The sequence below is a fragment of the Babesia bigemina genome (genome assembly GCF_000981445.1).
Source record: "Babesia bigemina genome assembly Bbig001, chromosome : III".
NCBI lineage: Eukaryota > Apicomplexa > Aconoidasida > Piroplasmida > Babesiidae > Babesia > Babesia bigemina.
The window spans coordinates 1,735,781-1,750,300 of NC_027218.1; the positions used below are offsets into that span (position 1 = coordinate 1,735,781).

General features: G+C 54.2%; 6 protein-coding genes across 6 annotated transcripts; 4 read left to right on the forward strand and 2 right to left on the reverse strand.

Moving 5' to 3' along the window:
• Window positions 1-83: 83 nt before the first annotated feature.
• On the forward strand, window positions 84-2,275 carry BBBOND_0307110 (SHORT-CHAIN DEHYDROGENASES/REDUCTASE FAMILY MEMBER protein, putative; the record flags this gene model as incomplete). Its single annotated transcript, XM_012913539.1, has 7 exons — window positions 84-602; window positions 638-769; window positions 811-893; window positions 946-1,316; window positions 1,353-1,488; window positions 1,525-2,094; window positions 2,131-2,275. 7 exons carry the CDS (start codon window positions 84-86, stop codon window positions 2,273-2,275), a joined length of 1,956 nt encoding a protein of 651 aa, XP_012768993.1.
• BBBOND_0307120 (hypothetical protein, conserved) lies at window positions 2,272-3,429 on the reverse strand (the record flags this gene model as incomplete). The annotated part of the gene is made up of 2 exons (XM_012913540.1): window positions 2,272-2,643; window positions 2,683-3,429. 2 exons carry the CDS (start codon window positions 3,427-3,429, stop codon window positions 2,272-2,274), a joined length of 1,119 nt encoding a protein of 372 aa, XP_012768994.1.
• Window positions 3,430-4,367: 938 nt separating this feature from the next.
• BBBOND_0307130 (hypothetical protein, conserved) lies at window positions 4,368-5,492 on the forward strand (the record flags this gene model as incomplete). The annotated part of the gene is made up of 1 exon (XM_012913541.1): window positions 4,368-5,492. The coding sequence occupies one exon, from the start codon at window positions 4,368-4,370 to the stop codon at window positions 5,490-5,492; it is 1,125 nt and encodes a 374-aa protein (XP_012768995.1).
• A 455-nt stretch (window positions 5,493-5,947) lies between these two features.
• On the reverse strand, window positions 5,948-6,344 carry BBBOND_0307140 (hypothetical protein, conserved; the record flags this gene model as incomplete). The annotated part of the gene is made up of 3 exons (XM_012913542.1): window positions 5,948-5,995; window positions 6,057-6,180; window positions 6,226-6,344. The coding sequence occupies 3 exons, from the start codon at window positions 6,342-6,344 to the stop codon at window positions 5,948-5,950; spliced, it is 291 nt and encodes a 96-aa protein (XP_012768996.1).
• A 778-nt stretch (window positions 6,345-7,122) lies between these two features.
• On the forward strand, window positions 7,123-9,795 carry BBBOND_0307150 (membrane protein, putative; the record flags this gene model as incomplete). The annotated part of the gene is made up of 8 exons (XM_012913543.1): window positions 7,123-7,309; window positions 7,408-8,630; window positions 8,668-8,786; window positions 8,822-8,960; window positions 8,996-9,250; window positions 9,287-9,513; window positions 9,583-9,642; window positions 9,681-9,795. 8 exons carry the CDS (start codon window positions 7,123-7,125, stop codon window positions 9,793-9,795), a joined length of 2,325 nt encoding a protein of 774 aa, XP_012768997.1.
• Window positions 9,796-10,406: 611 nt separating this feature from the next.
• On the forward strand, window positions 10,407-13,835 carry BBBOND_0307160 (hypothetical protein, conserved; the record flags this gene model as incomplete). The annotated part of the gene is made up of 1 exon (XM_012913544.1): window positions 10,407-13,835. One exon carries the CDS (start codon window positions 10,407-10,409, stop codon window positions 13,833-13,835), a length of 3,429 nt encoding a protein of 1,142 aa, XP_012768998.1.
• Between the last annotated feature and the right edge of the window lie 685 nt (window positions 13,836-14,520).

Genomic DNA, 14,520 nt, shown 5'->3' on the forward strand with positions numbered 1-14,520 from the left:
ATTTTCGTACACACGCGACACACACACAATTCGTAACGTGCTGGTGGCGCAGAAATGGCACTGCTGTGCTTCTGCGGGTTCAGATGAGAATCAGCCTGAGCAGGCTTGCAGACGCAAGGGCGCTCACGGAACACTGCGGGTGGAAGCTGCAGGTCGCACTCTGCGTAGACCGGCAGCCGACGCAGTTTGCGGAATTCGCGGCAGACAGGGCGTTCCGTGAGTTCGCGGAGGCCTGGAGGCGCTCCACACTCACCCAGCTCAACGTCCCGAAGCTCTCGACCATTGAGAGCAAAATCACGCACAAAATTACGCCTTCCAAGGAACGGAAGCCCGCTTCCACGAATACGGAAACCGAAGCCGCCGTGGAAGTCACGGAGGAACTCGACGAGCTGCTTGCTAGGGAGATTGCGTTCCGACCGACCAGGAGGCGGACGCAGAAGGGGCAGCTGGAGACCAAGCAGGTCGAGAAGGTCAACGTCGACGGAGACCTGAGGAACGTGGAGAGGCTTGCGCAGCACTGGCTGTTCCTCGCGCTCAAACACAGGCTGCACGGGTGGATGCTCCCAACCGCCGACCTGTACCACGGGGACGGCCTTAGACAAGTTAGTACGCGCGGCTGAAACACAAATTGCGGCAGACGCTACAACGGCTGTGCGCCGAGCAGCTCGGTGAGAGCTATACTCCCTATTTTATCGGGTACGCGCCTTTCTTCCACCGGACCCTCCCGGTCCCGCAAGTTGGCGTGGAGTCCGAGATAAAGGGCAACAAGGTACGCGAACGCAGCGAACGCGATTGATTAGAGTGGCGCAGATATTCTACTTCCGCGCGCGGCACGTGCCCGGGACGGCGCTAGACATACGGCCGCAGACGACCGACATCGTCGACCACGCGTGGTGCACCGTACACGAGCTCCACGACAAGCTCAACGATCGCAAACTCGTTCAGGCACTACCGCTCGTGCAACATGGCGAATAGCAGCAAGAGCAAGACGAACAGCGAGGCGCCCAGGGTGGTCGCATGCGCGGCTGACCCCTGCTACCGTGCCCTGATTTACGTGCTCGCGTTCGTCCTCGCGCACTTCGCGGTGCTGTACAAGACGCGATTCGACGTTAACGCGATAGCTAGGCGATCGGTGCTGGTGAACCTGCTGCACATGACAGAGAGCAGCTGGGCAGTCGGGCTCTTCGTCCTTCAGGCAGGACTCGGGTTCCTGTCGCTCTGCGTGTACGCGTCCAGGTTCGTCGCCGCGGGATCGCCGCTGCCGTTCATTCTCCACGAGCACACCGATCTGGTCGGCCACACCGCCGTCGTGACTGGTACGCGTAGCACACGGCCGTGACACATGTCCGCAGGCGGCACAAGCGGCGTCGGCAGGGAGACGGCCTTGCAGCTGCTGCTGTGGAGGTGCAAGGTCGTGATCATCGGGCGCGACAAAACCAAGGGCGCGAACGCCGTGGAATACCTCCGGCAAAAGGCCAAAGTGGGATTGTAAGCGGTGCATCCACGTGCCCTAACAGCGCTCAGTGAGATGATCCAGTACGTGGAGATGGACCTCAACGACAAGAAGTCAATCGCCACGGCCGCGGCGGAGATCCTGCGCACCAACGCCTCGATAGACTTCCTCATCAACAACGCCGGCGTCGCCCAGGAGGCCACCATGAACGCGCACAAGATGGAGTCCATGTTCGCGGCCAACTTCCTCGGGCACTTCTACTTCACCAAGCTGCTCATGGGCGCGCTCAAGAGGGACAAGGCGCGGATCATCAACGTGTCCAGCCTGGCGCACTACTGCTACAACCCGAACGACGACCCGCTCCTCAAGGGCGGGCACACCATGCAGCTCCCCCGGAACGCCAACGCCCAAACCTACTACGCCAGGTCGAAGCTCTTCAACATCTGGCACGCGCAGGCGCTGCAGCGGCGGTTCGACAAGCTGGAGAAGGAGCACAGGGGGGTAGTGTGCTTCTCAGCGGCGCCGGGCATCGTGGCCACGCCGCTGCTGGAGAGCTACACGCGGCGGATCCTGGCGCCGGTCCTCAGGGCCGTCGTCTGGTGCTTCACCAAGACGCCCAGGGATGGCGCCAACACGATACTGTGAGTCCCAAACCATCCACGCTGTATGCGCCGCAGGTACCTCTGCTCCGCCCCGCTGGAGGAGCTCACCCCGGGAGGGTACTACTACGAGTGCAAGCTCGGGTACGTGAGCAAGCACGCGCAGGACGCCCCCAAGCAGGAGGCCCTGTACGAACTCGCAGAGAAAATGCTTAAGACTTAAAACTCAGTGTTTGCGATACAGTCGATCAGATCGGTGGCCACCTGCTGCAGGCACCTGTAGACGTCCGGCGTGACGCCGGGGCAGCACATCAGGTTGAGCGGCTGGCACCGCGACGACCCGTCGGCGCCGCGTAGGCAGTACACGCTGACGCACGTCCCCAGGCGCTCCTCCTCGCTGGTAGGGTCCACGAAGAAGGTCTCGTCGGAGAACCGCAGGAAGGTGACCGTGAAGGGCAGGGCCAGCAGCTGCAGCGCCCTGCCGAGGTGCGCCGAGCTCCCCAGAAGCTGGCCCAGCATGCTTTCGTCCGACAGCTGCACGGACAGCTGCTTCTCAATGGCGCGCCGGTTGCTCCGGAGCAGCGCCACAGCCTGCGCGGGACGTGACTAAACTGTAGGCATAAAACGCACCTTAGCATCTCCGCAACTCGCTTGCTCCAGTATCCCCTGGTCTAGCGCCAGCAGCCTGTACGGGTTCGCCGGGTCGGCGGTGTCCAGCAGCACCACGGGCAGCGTCGCCTTCCTCAGCGCGAAGGACGCGGCCAGCACGGAGGTGTCCAGCAGGTTGCCGTCGTACTCCTCGCACAGGATGTTCAGCTCCAGCTTCCAGCCGAACCTTCGACGCACCAGGTACTCGCAAACGGCGTCAGGCGCGGCGGCGCCCTCCTCACGCAGCAACTCGGCGAACCGCAGCTGCCTGGTCGGAACCACCTCCTCGCAGTTCAGCACCGTCTCCAGCAGCGTCGACACGCAGAAGTGGACGTTCGCGCTGTTGCCGTTGGCGTCGTAGACGTACGTCTGCACCTGCTTCGGCAGCTCAACGGCCACAGAGACCGCGTTGTCGCCGCCCGGCGCCAGGGGGATGGTCACGTCGCTGTACCCCGGCACCGCCCTAACGGTGCAATGCACGTGAGTTTCGCCCGCCGTCAGCCTGACGGACGCTGTTATGGTGCCGCCGTCGCCGAGGGGCCGCCCGGAGCCGGCCGTGCCCTCTAGAAGGTCCGACACACCCACCGTGCGGAACGCCCGGAGCTTCCGGCCGTCCGGGCGGACCTGGCGGCGGATGTACTCGCCGTAGAACCCAACGGGGTCTATCTGGCGGTACACATCGCTGGAATACGCCTTGGCGTTAGAAGGAAGCTCACGGTCGCCAGACATCGCTAATGGCAGTCGGTGGCGGCGGATGGGCACCCACAAGCCGCATAGCGCCGTGAGCTGCCCACGCGGCGGCGCAGCAGCTGCGTTGCGTAGAATTTTCGTGAGGAATCACGCAGGATGTGAGAGCCCAGGGGAAGCGGCGGTACGAGATACCCCGCCGCTGTACGCGCATGGCTCCGAGAAGCCGATACGCGGACGACAAGCGCGTCGGACCGCTCCCCGAGGCACACACATGACTCCGTCCTACGCTGCCGGCAGATCTCGCCGCGAGCGGCTCCGTCCGCCGGGCTGGGAAGCTCCAGCGGAAGGACGGCGCCCAGCCCATAGATCCACAGCTACCTAAAATTACACGCTTGCCAAAAATACCATAGCACGGCACAGCTAACGCACATGTGTATGCGTGGACAGCGCCGCAAGATTCTAAAGGGCACAAGCTGGCTAGGCATTCAGCTGGTTCACCGGGGATGTGGACGTAAAACCAAGCCAGCGCGACACAGCGCAGCGAGAAACCGCGAACGCGCCGAAATCTACGGAATCTGGTATCAGGATGTGAAAATTCTAACCATCAATGAAGTGCACCGCGAGCCGGCAGATTCCAACAATCTTGCCGGTGTATCTTTGTTGGATCTCGGTCAACGTCGAGCCCACCGAAAGATGCCAGCAGACAGAATCTTCAGACAACAATCGCTTCAATCGCTAGAATCGCTCCAGCAGGACGAAAAAGCTCGCGACCTCGAAGCAGCAAGCAAATTCGACGGTGACGCTTGCAACCGCATCGCCACTAGTGCGTTTACGCGAAAAGTTTAGAAAGACGTGGAATTTTACCACGAAGCACACTCAAAAGGCGTAATTTGGCGACGACGAATTTGCAAGTTTGCTCTGGCCCGGAAAATCGACAGCTGGACGTGGGACGCCACGTCGACACCGACTGGATAACGATGGCAGCAGACAAGGGGACAGGAAGGCGCGATGCCAGCTCAAATAACAACGAGGATAGAATGGTGCCGTCCGCATTGCTGCAAAGTGCGGATACACACGAAACCAGGCTACACGACAAGGGCAGGTCTCGCTCGGGTGCATACGACCACCGGCAACGCTTGGAAGGGGACGTATACAGCAACGACACGGAGCTTTACATGGAACCGCTCGCAAGTGGCCAATTTTCAACCATACAGGACATTTACGGCCAGGACCACGTTGCCACACCCAAGGGGCGCCCCAACGTGCCACCGATGGGCAGCGAGGACGGCTCCTTCCTTATGAACCGAATCGCCGACCACAAGGAACAGGCGCTGCACTACGCCGCGGGCAAATATGGGCACCTTATGGGGTACAACAAGCCCCCGAAGGCTGACCAGTTCGGGTTCCCCGTTGGGGGCGACTTCTACCTGCCGCCACCGGCGCAGACGGCGCCTTCGCAGCCGGAGATCTCTTTCACCTCGTGGAATCCGCGCGATTTTTCCATGTACCAGCTCAGAGCGGTCTGCGGAAACGACAGCGGCAACTCTACCGTTGACGGCGAGTCGGTGGAGGACAGCGATGAGATGGTTGGGCCCGACGGCACAATGCCGCCGGCCAACAAAAGGGACCCCATCTACACCGCGATATCAGGGCTCAAGTGGAAGGCGAAGAGCAAAAAATGGGTTGTCAGGTGGGACAACCCGATCACGAACAGGCGCGTGTACAAATATTTCAGCGGGCTCAGGTACGGGTTCATGGAGGCCCACAAACGCGCGAAGTACTACCTCGAGTTCCTCAACGCGTCGGTAGGCAGGCTGGAAGCGCCGAGCGTCGGGAACCCGTTCTGCCGGCGCATAGAGGGCCCCCCGAAGGGGAAGGCGAACAAGGGGCTGATGAGGAAGCTCATGAACCGCAACCGCACCGATGCCATCTTCAAACCCAGCAATATGATGTATGGGTACCACGCCCAGGCGCCGTACAGCAACCCAATGAAGTTCGAAACGCCACGCGAATCCAACACGCCAGAACAGCCCATGTACCGGTTTGGCTCTAGCATGAACGACCCCTACTGCCTCGCGGAAGCAACCGCTTCCGGGTACTGAACCCGCGCAGCGCATACGTCTGCCGCCTCGGAGCGCACAACCCACGCCACTCTGCTGCGCAGGTAACAATGGAAAGACGCTACACCCAATAGCCGAGGCGTGGTGGGGACGACGCAGACGAACGGTGCACTCCGTATCCAGGCTTCAACATCGGATACGAGCATCGGCAACCGTGTACATTTTATTATAATCGCCTCCGTAGAAGCTAGAACTTGCGTAACCGCAACAACGAGAATTTAAAGGCTTACGAGGGCCGAATTTTTGTCAACGAAGTGGAGCAAACCCTGCTGCCTCGGCAACTCACGGCGCAGGGCACGGGGCGATCGGCATCAGGCGAGACGCTGCTACAGGGCAACGCTGCAGCAGTGCCATTCGGCAAAAACACACGATAGAATTTTTAACCGCATACACGTTATCCGATGTACAAATTAAGTTAGTTCGGGCCCTAAAACAGGCTAGTCGTCTGACTCAGGGGACTTGTAGGGAAGGTCGATGTAGAGCCTCTGCTCGCATGTTAGCCAGGTCAACAAATCGCTACGGTGAGCACGCACGCATTCCACCTACCCCCTTGTTCACGTGCCTCCAGAACGCGTCGCAGGCCGTGCCGAGAGCGTAGCAGCTCAGGCAGCCGCCGGCGATGCTGAAGAGCCAGTAACCCTTGCTGTGCTTCAAAACGTGGTTGTATATCCTACGCAGTGGTGTGAACGCGCGCGGAAACCGGCGAATCGCCTACCTGGTAGCGTTTAGCGCGGACGTCAGCGGGCCGAAGATGTCCTTGCCTCGGCGGCTCCGCTTGAGGCCGTCCCACACCCCCTTGGGGTACTGGTCCGAGTAAGGGCTGCCGAACACCATTTTCGACCTGCCTAGTTAGACCTGGATGGCCCGGTTGCCGCAGCGCTTAGCGACGCGCCCGCGCCGTCCCCAGATGTATACGGCACTCGGCTCCTGACACCTCCGCTAGCGTAGGATGTTACGGCACATAATTTTGCTCAAATCATGCGGATATCTATACGCTATGTCAGCCTCCTAGGTGTGCTCAGAATGAGCAGCTGAGGGATGCCGATGGCCACAGCGTTACCTGGAACCGGGCGGTATAGAGATTAATCTACTAATACCACAGCTGAATACAGCGTACTTATTCCGTCATGCGTGTCGACGTACAGGAAATGCCACTGTCGGCGATAGGCGGCATTCAAAGCTGTAACGCGGCACTCTGACATACTTGGCCATATCTATCCTAATTTGCAGCTCCTATGGTTGCATCGTATAAATCTAAGGTGCATAATAATTCCAAACGTCGCGATGTGTGACGGAATCCACAGCTGAGCGCGCTGTTGTGGCTCTGTTCTTAACGCAGTCGTCGCACATTAACACAACCAGCACCCACTAGACAACGTGATTAAACAGCCAGTTGGCTACTCAAATGCATAGTTAACGGTGGTTTGGCTTAGATGGTACAACTCAAAGCAGCATGAGAGATAGCGGCTGCTAGACCGTCCTCACTACTGGGACCGCGGCGCAAAAATGCGAAAATGCGCGTCCTTGCTGTGGTATAACTGGAGTATAGTACTACAGGGGATTTTGTATCTGGCATGGCTGCGTCTTCTAGTGTCGAGGTGGAAAGGGGCACATGGAAGGCAGCTCAGAATACTGCTCGCCTGTACCCTGCTGTTTTATCGCAACCAAGCACCCGATGAACGACACAGGCAGCAAAATGGAGTGTGCTTCGTCGTATCAGGGGCTTCCATCGCAACCGGAGGGGTACCCATGTCTCCGTTTCCACGCCATGCGGCTTCCGACATGGGCGATGGCACGTGGTATGCCACCGCCTTTGTACGCAGGTGCAAAAACGGATGCGCGCGTCATAGAGCCGTGATTCGTAGATACGGAGCTGTGTCGCTTGCTGATGGTGCAGCAAAGGACGGGGTGGCAACAGAGCAGCACTCCCTGTCCGGAGGTGAAGCATCTGAAAATGGTACTATAAGTGAAATGCGCAAGCAACCAATGGCTTCTAAGCCTATCACAAGGAAAACGAGGTCACGCAGAAAACTGGGTAAACCAAAGACAGTTGCGGACATCATCAAACGGCGCCTGATCCCCCAACCGCCGTCACTCAGGGAAACCGATCGTTTGATAGCAAGGAAACCCTGGAAACGAATGGGTATACCGTCCATCATCAAACAGGAGAGACAGAAGATAGAGGAGACGGATGCATTCCTGGATGATTATTTTCACTCATACCTCATCAAAAAAGGGACGGATGCAGGACTGCGCTGCGGCGTGAAGACCGTAGACGAAAAGCTCTTCCAGAATAGCCAGAGCAGCTCACAGCGGTCGTCAAGCAACGATGACATGACGCCGGGGACTACGTATAAATACGATGCCGACGAACTGCTGCAAATATGGAACACGAAAGGGGGGCATTTCTACACCAGCATACCCAAAACGGTAGCCATGTTGCAGATAGTGAGGCGCATAGCGGTCGATTCGAAGGCTGATCTGGAAATGATTAACCGCATTCGGGACCACGTGTGTTTCAAGCGGCTTGTGGGCAGCGTCGTACGGCACATGAAGTACCTGACACGAATCGAGCTGCCGAGCCACCTCAAAAACTACCCCAAGCTCATGAAAATGGTGCCCAAATTCAACAATGAACAAATGGTCACAATCTTCACCGTGCTGGCGTACTTCCGATTCAGCAACGAGAAGGTTCTCGACGCCATGCTGCAGTACTCGAAGCCCTACAAAGAGTTCACGCCAGAGGAAATGAGATCGGTCATCATATCATGCATCAAAATGGGCGCTGACGCTTCGCAGATAGTGGGCGATTACGTCGATAAGCTGAAGGCGGAAATCATGCAATCAGAGCAGCCGAATGGCAACGCGCAGCAGGAACTGGACATATACCTAGATGTGCTCCGCATATGCAGCAAGACGGATCACATGGACAACGAACTGTTCAAGCATATTGCACGATTCGTCAAGCAACAAGAGAATATGCCCGTTGGGACGGCCATAGCCGCTGCATGCCTGTTCGCGGAGGTCCACCATATCGATGAGGAGCTGTACCAGCACCTATACACAGTGATGACGAACAATATCGACTCTATAAGGGGTAAAAATGTAGTCAATAAACTGGTATGTCGAGATGGATCGCTGTCGAAATTTCACTCAGGTAACGGGTATGGCCATGTGCCACTCCAGGCCCCCTAAAAAACTGGTTGACCATTTGGCCAACTCGGTTCTCCAGGAAATCAAGTCGTACAGTTTGGTAAAGCTTACTGCGACGCTTAGGTGGGCAGTGGACTGAGGGTTGTCAATATGTGCAGGAACCTTGCCCTGATGGACAGCTACAACGACGCCCTCTGCCACAAGGTCTTCAACCTAGAGCTCTTCACGAACCCACCGTCGGTCAAGGTTCTGCAACAGATCAACCTGAAACTGAACCAAAAGAAGACGGTGTATGCAGTAAGTCAGCTGTGGAAACGGCCATACGTCCTTAGGCATACCTTCATCCCACGGCAACGAGCACGCTGAACGTGGTATTTGGGAATGCCTACCAGGCGTACCTGGGGTACCGCCTGCTGGGTAAGACGCAGAATAAATTCGAGCTTCCTAAGGAGGCGGTAAGCAGGTTGAAGGTGAGGCTGTCAGTGGTAGAAACATGCATGAAACAGGCTATCTACACCGCAAGCGCCAAAAATTGGACGTTCGGTTCATCTTCGTTCCACATACAAGTGCGAGATTTGCTGAAAGAGGTACGCAGGCATGTAGAACTGTAAATTATAATGCAGGCGTTCGGAATTGAGTCTGAAGTTGAACACATAACCAGTGACGGGCTGCTTGTAGACATAGCCATACTGCCCACCAGTCTGGCACAGTTCACGGAACAAGTTGGTGCCCAAGATTTCCTGAAGGATAAACGATGCGCCATTGAGGTGCACGGGCCTTTCCACTACCTGCAGAAGTCCACGGATGTATTTCCGCCACCAATGAACAACACAACGACATTCAAGGAAAGGTACGCCACCAAACACAGACAGGTGCATGCAGCATTGCTGAAGTAACATTGCGATATATGTTTTTGCAGGCTGTTGAGAGCTCGAGGCTGGGATGTTGCACACCTTCACTACTGGTCGCTCGTCCCATGGTAATAACGTGGCTCTGTAGAACCTAACTGCGTTGCAGGATGAAGAGGGATCACAAAATTCGCGTTCTCGCTAGACTCCTTCCGCAATGGGTGAAGAATATCTGCAATATCGCGGATGTAAAAACGACGCCTAGTCAAATGGCGCCCTCTTGATATTTTCCGGCGGAGTCACCCTCGTACTCTGTAACGGTATTAACCTATAAAACAGCTAACCAACCTTCCACACGGCACTGACATACGTGGTTGTCGGTGATTTCCTGCAAGGGTTTGTCACTCAAAGACAGTGGCATACCGATTCGTCCGGGAACGTGAGGATGTCGACGTACTCCATCACAATGCTGGGCTTCTTCCACGGCAGAACAAGCGGTTGCGGGTCGCTTTTAGCGGTTCCCATAGAACCGATCGCATTCATCAGAATGTTTTGGATCTTGTCCCTAGCTTTCTTGCCGGCGTAGCACCGAGGTAGAAAAAACAACAAACAAAATACCAAATAAAAACACCTCATAGAAGGCACCCTCATCCTCGATATGGTACGTTAAAGTAGTCATACCTAGGTGTGTATACTAGGTGTGCCCAGAAATCAGCGCCACCCGGACGTAGGATTCTAGGTGGTGTGTAGACCACGTCAATGTCCGGTGACGCTACTCCACGTGGAAGCTGCACAAACGCATAACATAGCTATACATGTGTTATTTATAGCTCAATGTCGCACATTGCGGTACATTTATTGAGTTGCAGGGGCTTATAGCCGTCGAATCGCAAAAATGAAGTGGAAGGTTCCCCGGGCTCTGCGTGCCAAAGTGCACGCCGGAGTGGCTCCTAACGGAAATAGGCGGCCAGCGCACACCCTGAAGCATATGCCATTTGCAGATGACTTCATGTGTGCCAGGTTGCCGACTGCAAACTTGGGAGTGGAGTTGGTCAAGGGAGCATTCCTAGGATTCCGCAGACACGCGGTGAACAGGTTCTTGAAAGCCCTGGCTTTGCATGGCAACGAAGTGCATGAAAGGTCGCGATTGGTGCAAAGGGACGACAAATACGCTCATGACATGGATGCCATCCTGCAAATATACCTTGAAAGGATGCCTCTCGACCAGCTGTTAGTGCTCTACCAGGTATGTCGCCATTCCATCCTTGACATATATAAACAGATTAACCTCAAATGCGCTACTGTGAACAGCGAGATCAAGTATTCATTTATCGAGGCCGTATCGCAGAAGCTAGTACAGTATATGCGTGACGTCACGTCGCACGAGACCATTGGGCACTATCTGAAAAACGCAACGCACAGCGCCCGGACACGTTGCAAGAGATACGAGAAGGAGTTGTGTGAATTTCTTATACAAACTAGGCATAACCTGCTCAAAACAAGGAAAGAGGTTTTTGAGGGCGCCAGAGAGGGTAACCCAAGTGCCGAAAGCTTTGTGACATTCGAGAGGAAGCGGATTAACCCGTGCCATCAACTGGGTGCTGCTACGAGCGTTGAGAACACGCCTAGCTGTATAAAGACGAAATCGATATCTTTGCCCGGTGGTGCCACCACTTTGGAAAACGACGAATGTAGTGACGGGTTGTTTACGGCACCTCCGGGTGACGAATCCAGTGTAGGTGATGTGGGTATGCCGGTGAATACAAACCGATGTGCCACAGAAAGCTCTCAGTGCTTACTGGAAGCGGATTGGGAGTCGGTTTGTGCCGATGATAGTTTTGCTCTAACGCATCGAACTATGACTGAGGACTGCTTTCTGTCCACAGATGTCATGGGCACCGTGTTGGGGCATATGTTCGCAGTGAAGTTTTGGCACAGAGGGTTCCCCTTCCATACATGGATAAATCAGTATTTTGTGCACAACTCCCACATCTATCACCCCCTGTTCGCTCGGCTCTACATGACGCATATTGTCGCATTAATCGAGCGTAACACCAATCCCGTGAACCTGGATGCATTGTGCGATGTCGTAAAACAGGACATTATCATGTATGGCAATCGCGACGTTTCTATGGAAGAAATGTTTACAGTACGCACGAACGGGTACCTGCACGAGGTCAAATTCGGCATCCCCGAAATGATAGAAATGTTTTCATCTGTCAAACGGTTATCACAAAATGCGAAATTGAGGGAAGTGTACGTGTTGGTGGTCAAGGCGTTGTCCGATGTTATAGTAAAAGCGCCCGTGGACGCCAAGGTTATCAACACAATCGCAAACATATGTAATCGCAATGATGGAGTCGGTGGTGTAGAGTCGCTACTGTACGTTCTGGAGTCTAAACTGATGAGTAGCCTTGACGCGGTCACTTGCATGGACGTATGCAGTCTGCTGCAGGCGCTGCATAAACACGACCTGCACAGCCAAGATGTGGTGGATGCGATGGCTGATAAACTGGATATAGACAATCTAGATGAACTCAGCATGTCAACCATTGCGCTCTCAATACAAACTCTAGGGCGTATGCAGGCGCATTTTAAAAACAATAATTTTCTGCATAGGATAGCGAATATGTTGGCGGACAACCCCCAAAAGTTCTACGAAGCGTCCGAGTCAAACTGCTCAGGCATTCTTTGGGGTTTGTACAAGCTTCATTTCAAACATCCGAGGTTTCTGGAAATGGCGGTACAGAGGTACTCTGCGAAGGAGCTCGGCACGCCGAATGTTAACTCCTTGGTAATTTCGCTGACTGCACTTACACGGCTGGACAGCTTCACGCATCCGTCTGTGCTCGTCGAGATATACAAACTGATACTCAGGAACATATCCAGCATGACCATTTCCACATCTCAACAGTTGGTCACCTGCGTCACTCGGATGCTGGAAAACATAACGCTTTGCTGCTCGGACCAGACGAGTTACAAAACAATGAGGAGCATCAGCAACAAGCTCATCAACGCGGCCATGAAGCACGTTTGTGAACGCCTGGTCGAACAAATCAACACCGCCCAGGCGGGGGCCATGCTGAATGCGCTCTACCGCTCGAAACTACGGGCGCCGGACCTCATTGCGCCACTCATCGCGTCAATTGCTGGGGCATACAAAAAGGGACAGGACTGGCAATCAAGCCTACATATGCCGAGGAAAAGCATCTACTCCTACGACACAATGCCAGACTGCCCGTTTGATATTGAGGCATGCGGCAGGAAATTGGAAAAGGTGGAAATCACGCATCTGGTAGGCATCTGTGAGGCTATATACGGTCTCGACTATTGGACTCCGTATTCGCTTAATTTAATGATGCAACTCCAGAAACACATCAAGCCCCAACTGCACGACATGAAGGCGACGCACATTCTTGCCGCGTGTCTGTCGTTCTCCAGCTGGCCGTTCACGGATACCCAAATGGAGCCAATTAACCCCAACAATGCGCCGGCGAAGAGATCCCGTACAACGAATATGATGCCAAACGTTCGTGCTGTGGTAGAGCACGACTTGGCCAAAACAAAAGAACGGTCGGAGAGTTGGCTTGAAGCGAACATGTTGCAACCACCATCTGCAGATGTTTTGAGTCATTTCAGGAAAATGCTGATGAGGAGTCAGTTAAAGGAAGACTTCTTACTGCGGTGTATAGAAAGCCTGCACAGGCACGCCAATTTTCTATGCGCGGCGTCTATGCCGCTGAGGCGGCTGAAGATCATGTATGATATGTTGAGGTACAATATTTACCTCGATCATTATGACACTGCTGCTGTAGTATTGCCGACCGTCACGAACGAATTCGCTTCCACCAAGTGCCCATTTCTAATCCTGGAGCACAACGCGCCAGTCAAACCCAGCAACCTACCCATCGTCATGCCTCAGAACCTCATTGAGTACCTCGAGCATCTGTACGGAATATCCAGAACCCAATCCTTTCACAACTTCATATTCGAAGAGGGAAGTGCGCAAAATGGCGGTACCAATGGCGTCGAGGAGGAAGACGAGATACAGATGGAAGCCCTGGGCGGTGTTGAAACCATAAGCAACGGGAAGGAGGTGCCGAGATGTCGACCTCTATACTCTTCACCGACGATAGGCGATGGGGGTTGGGATCTAGAATCGTCATCGTACCACAACCATCAAGGATCGGGGGCAATATTTCACTTCGGCGACAATTACATGTACGTGGATCCGGTGATAGGCGGTTTCCGCACCACCATTCTTCTGTTGAATGCCAAGCGACATAATGTACCACATTTGGTTCACGACATATACAAGGCATAGTTACTGAATACCCATCACTTATTATGGAAAACTTGTGGGCATGCCCATGTGTAATGAATTAAACTCATAGTTTGTTGCATTTGCATACATGGTATCGCTACGAAAGTGTCTCCTCTTAATATGGTTCCCTGTTTACGTCTTACTAAAGGCGTTTGTTGTCACGAGAGCTCCACTAGATCATATTAGTTAAGAAAAGACATGTGAATGCAGCTCCTAATTAGGTTGTTATTATTGAGAGTTGTCCATAATTATCACAGCTTTTGCCACCCAAAGTCAGTAAGCAAATAAGGAAACATCGAATTTGCCGATGGATTACCTTCTCCATAGCATTTACAGGAAAGCAAAATCATAAATTAATTATAGTTAGCATTAGACATACAGGCGAGTAACAATATTGTTCAGATCCAAGTGGATAAGTATGTATCTAAATTGTGGATTCATCTAATACGGTTTTTCAAGGGGTGGGAGTGCGTACGTGAGAGGTACGTCATATGGACTGCTGTGATATGCTGCTATACATAAACATATAAGATATTATATTAACTTCTGATTTTGTGTGACATGTGACTGGAAATTAGTTGAAAACGTACCTGGCATAATAAAATAAACTGTTATATGCAACACCTGACAACATGTGAGCCCAACATAAGGCAAACGACAGCCAAATATACGATTCCAATGCATA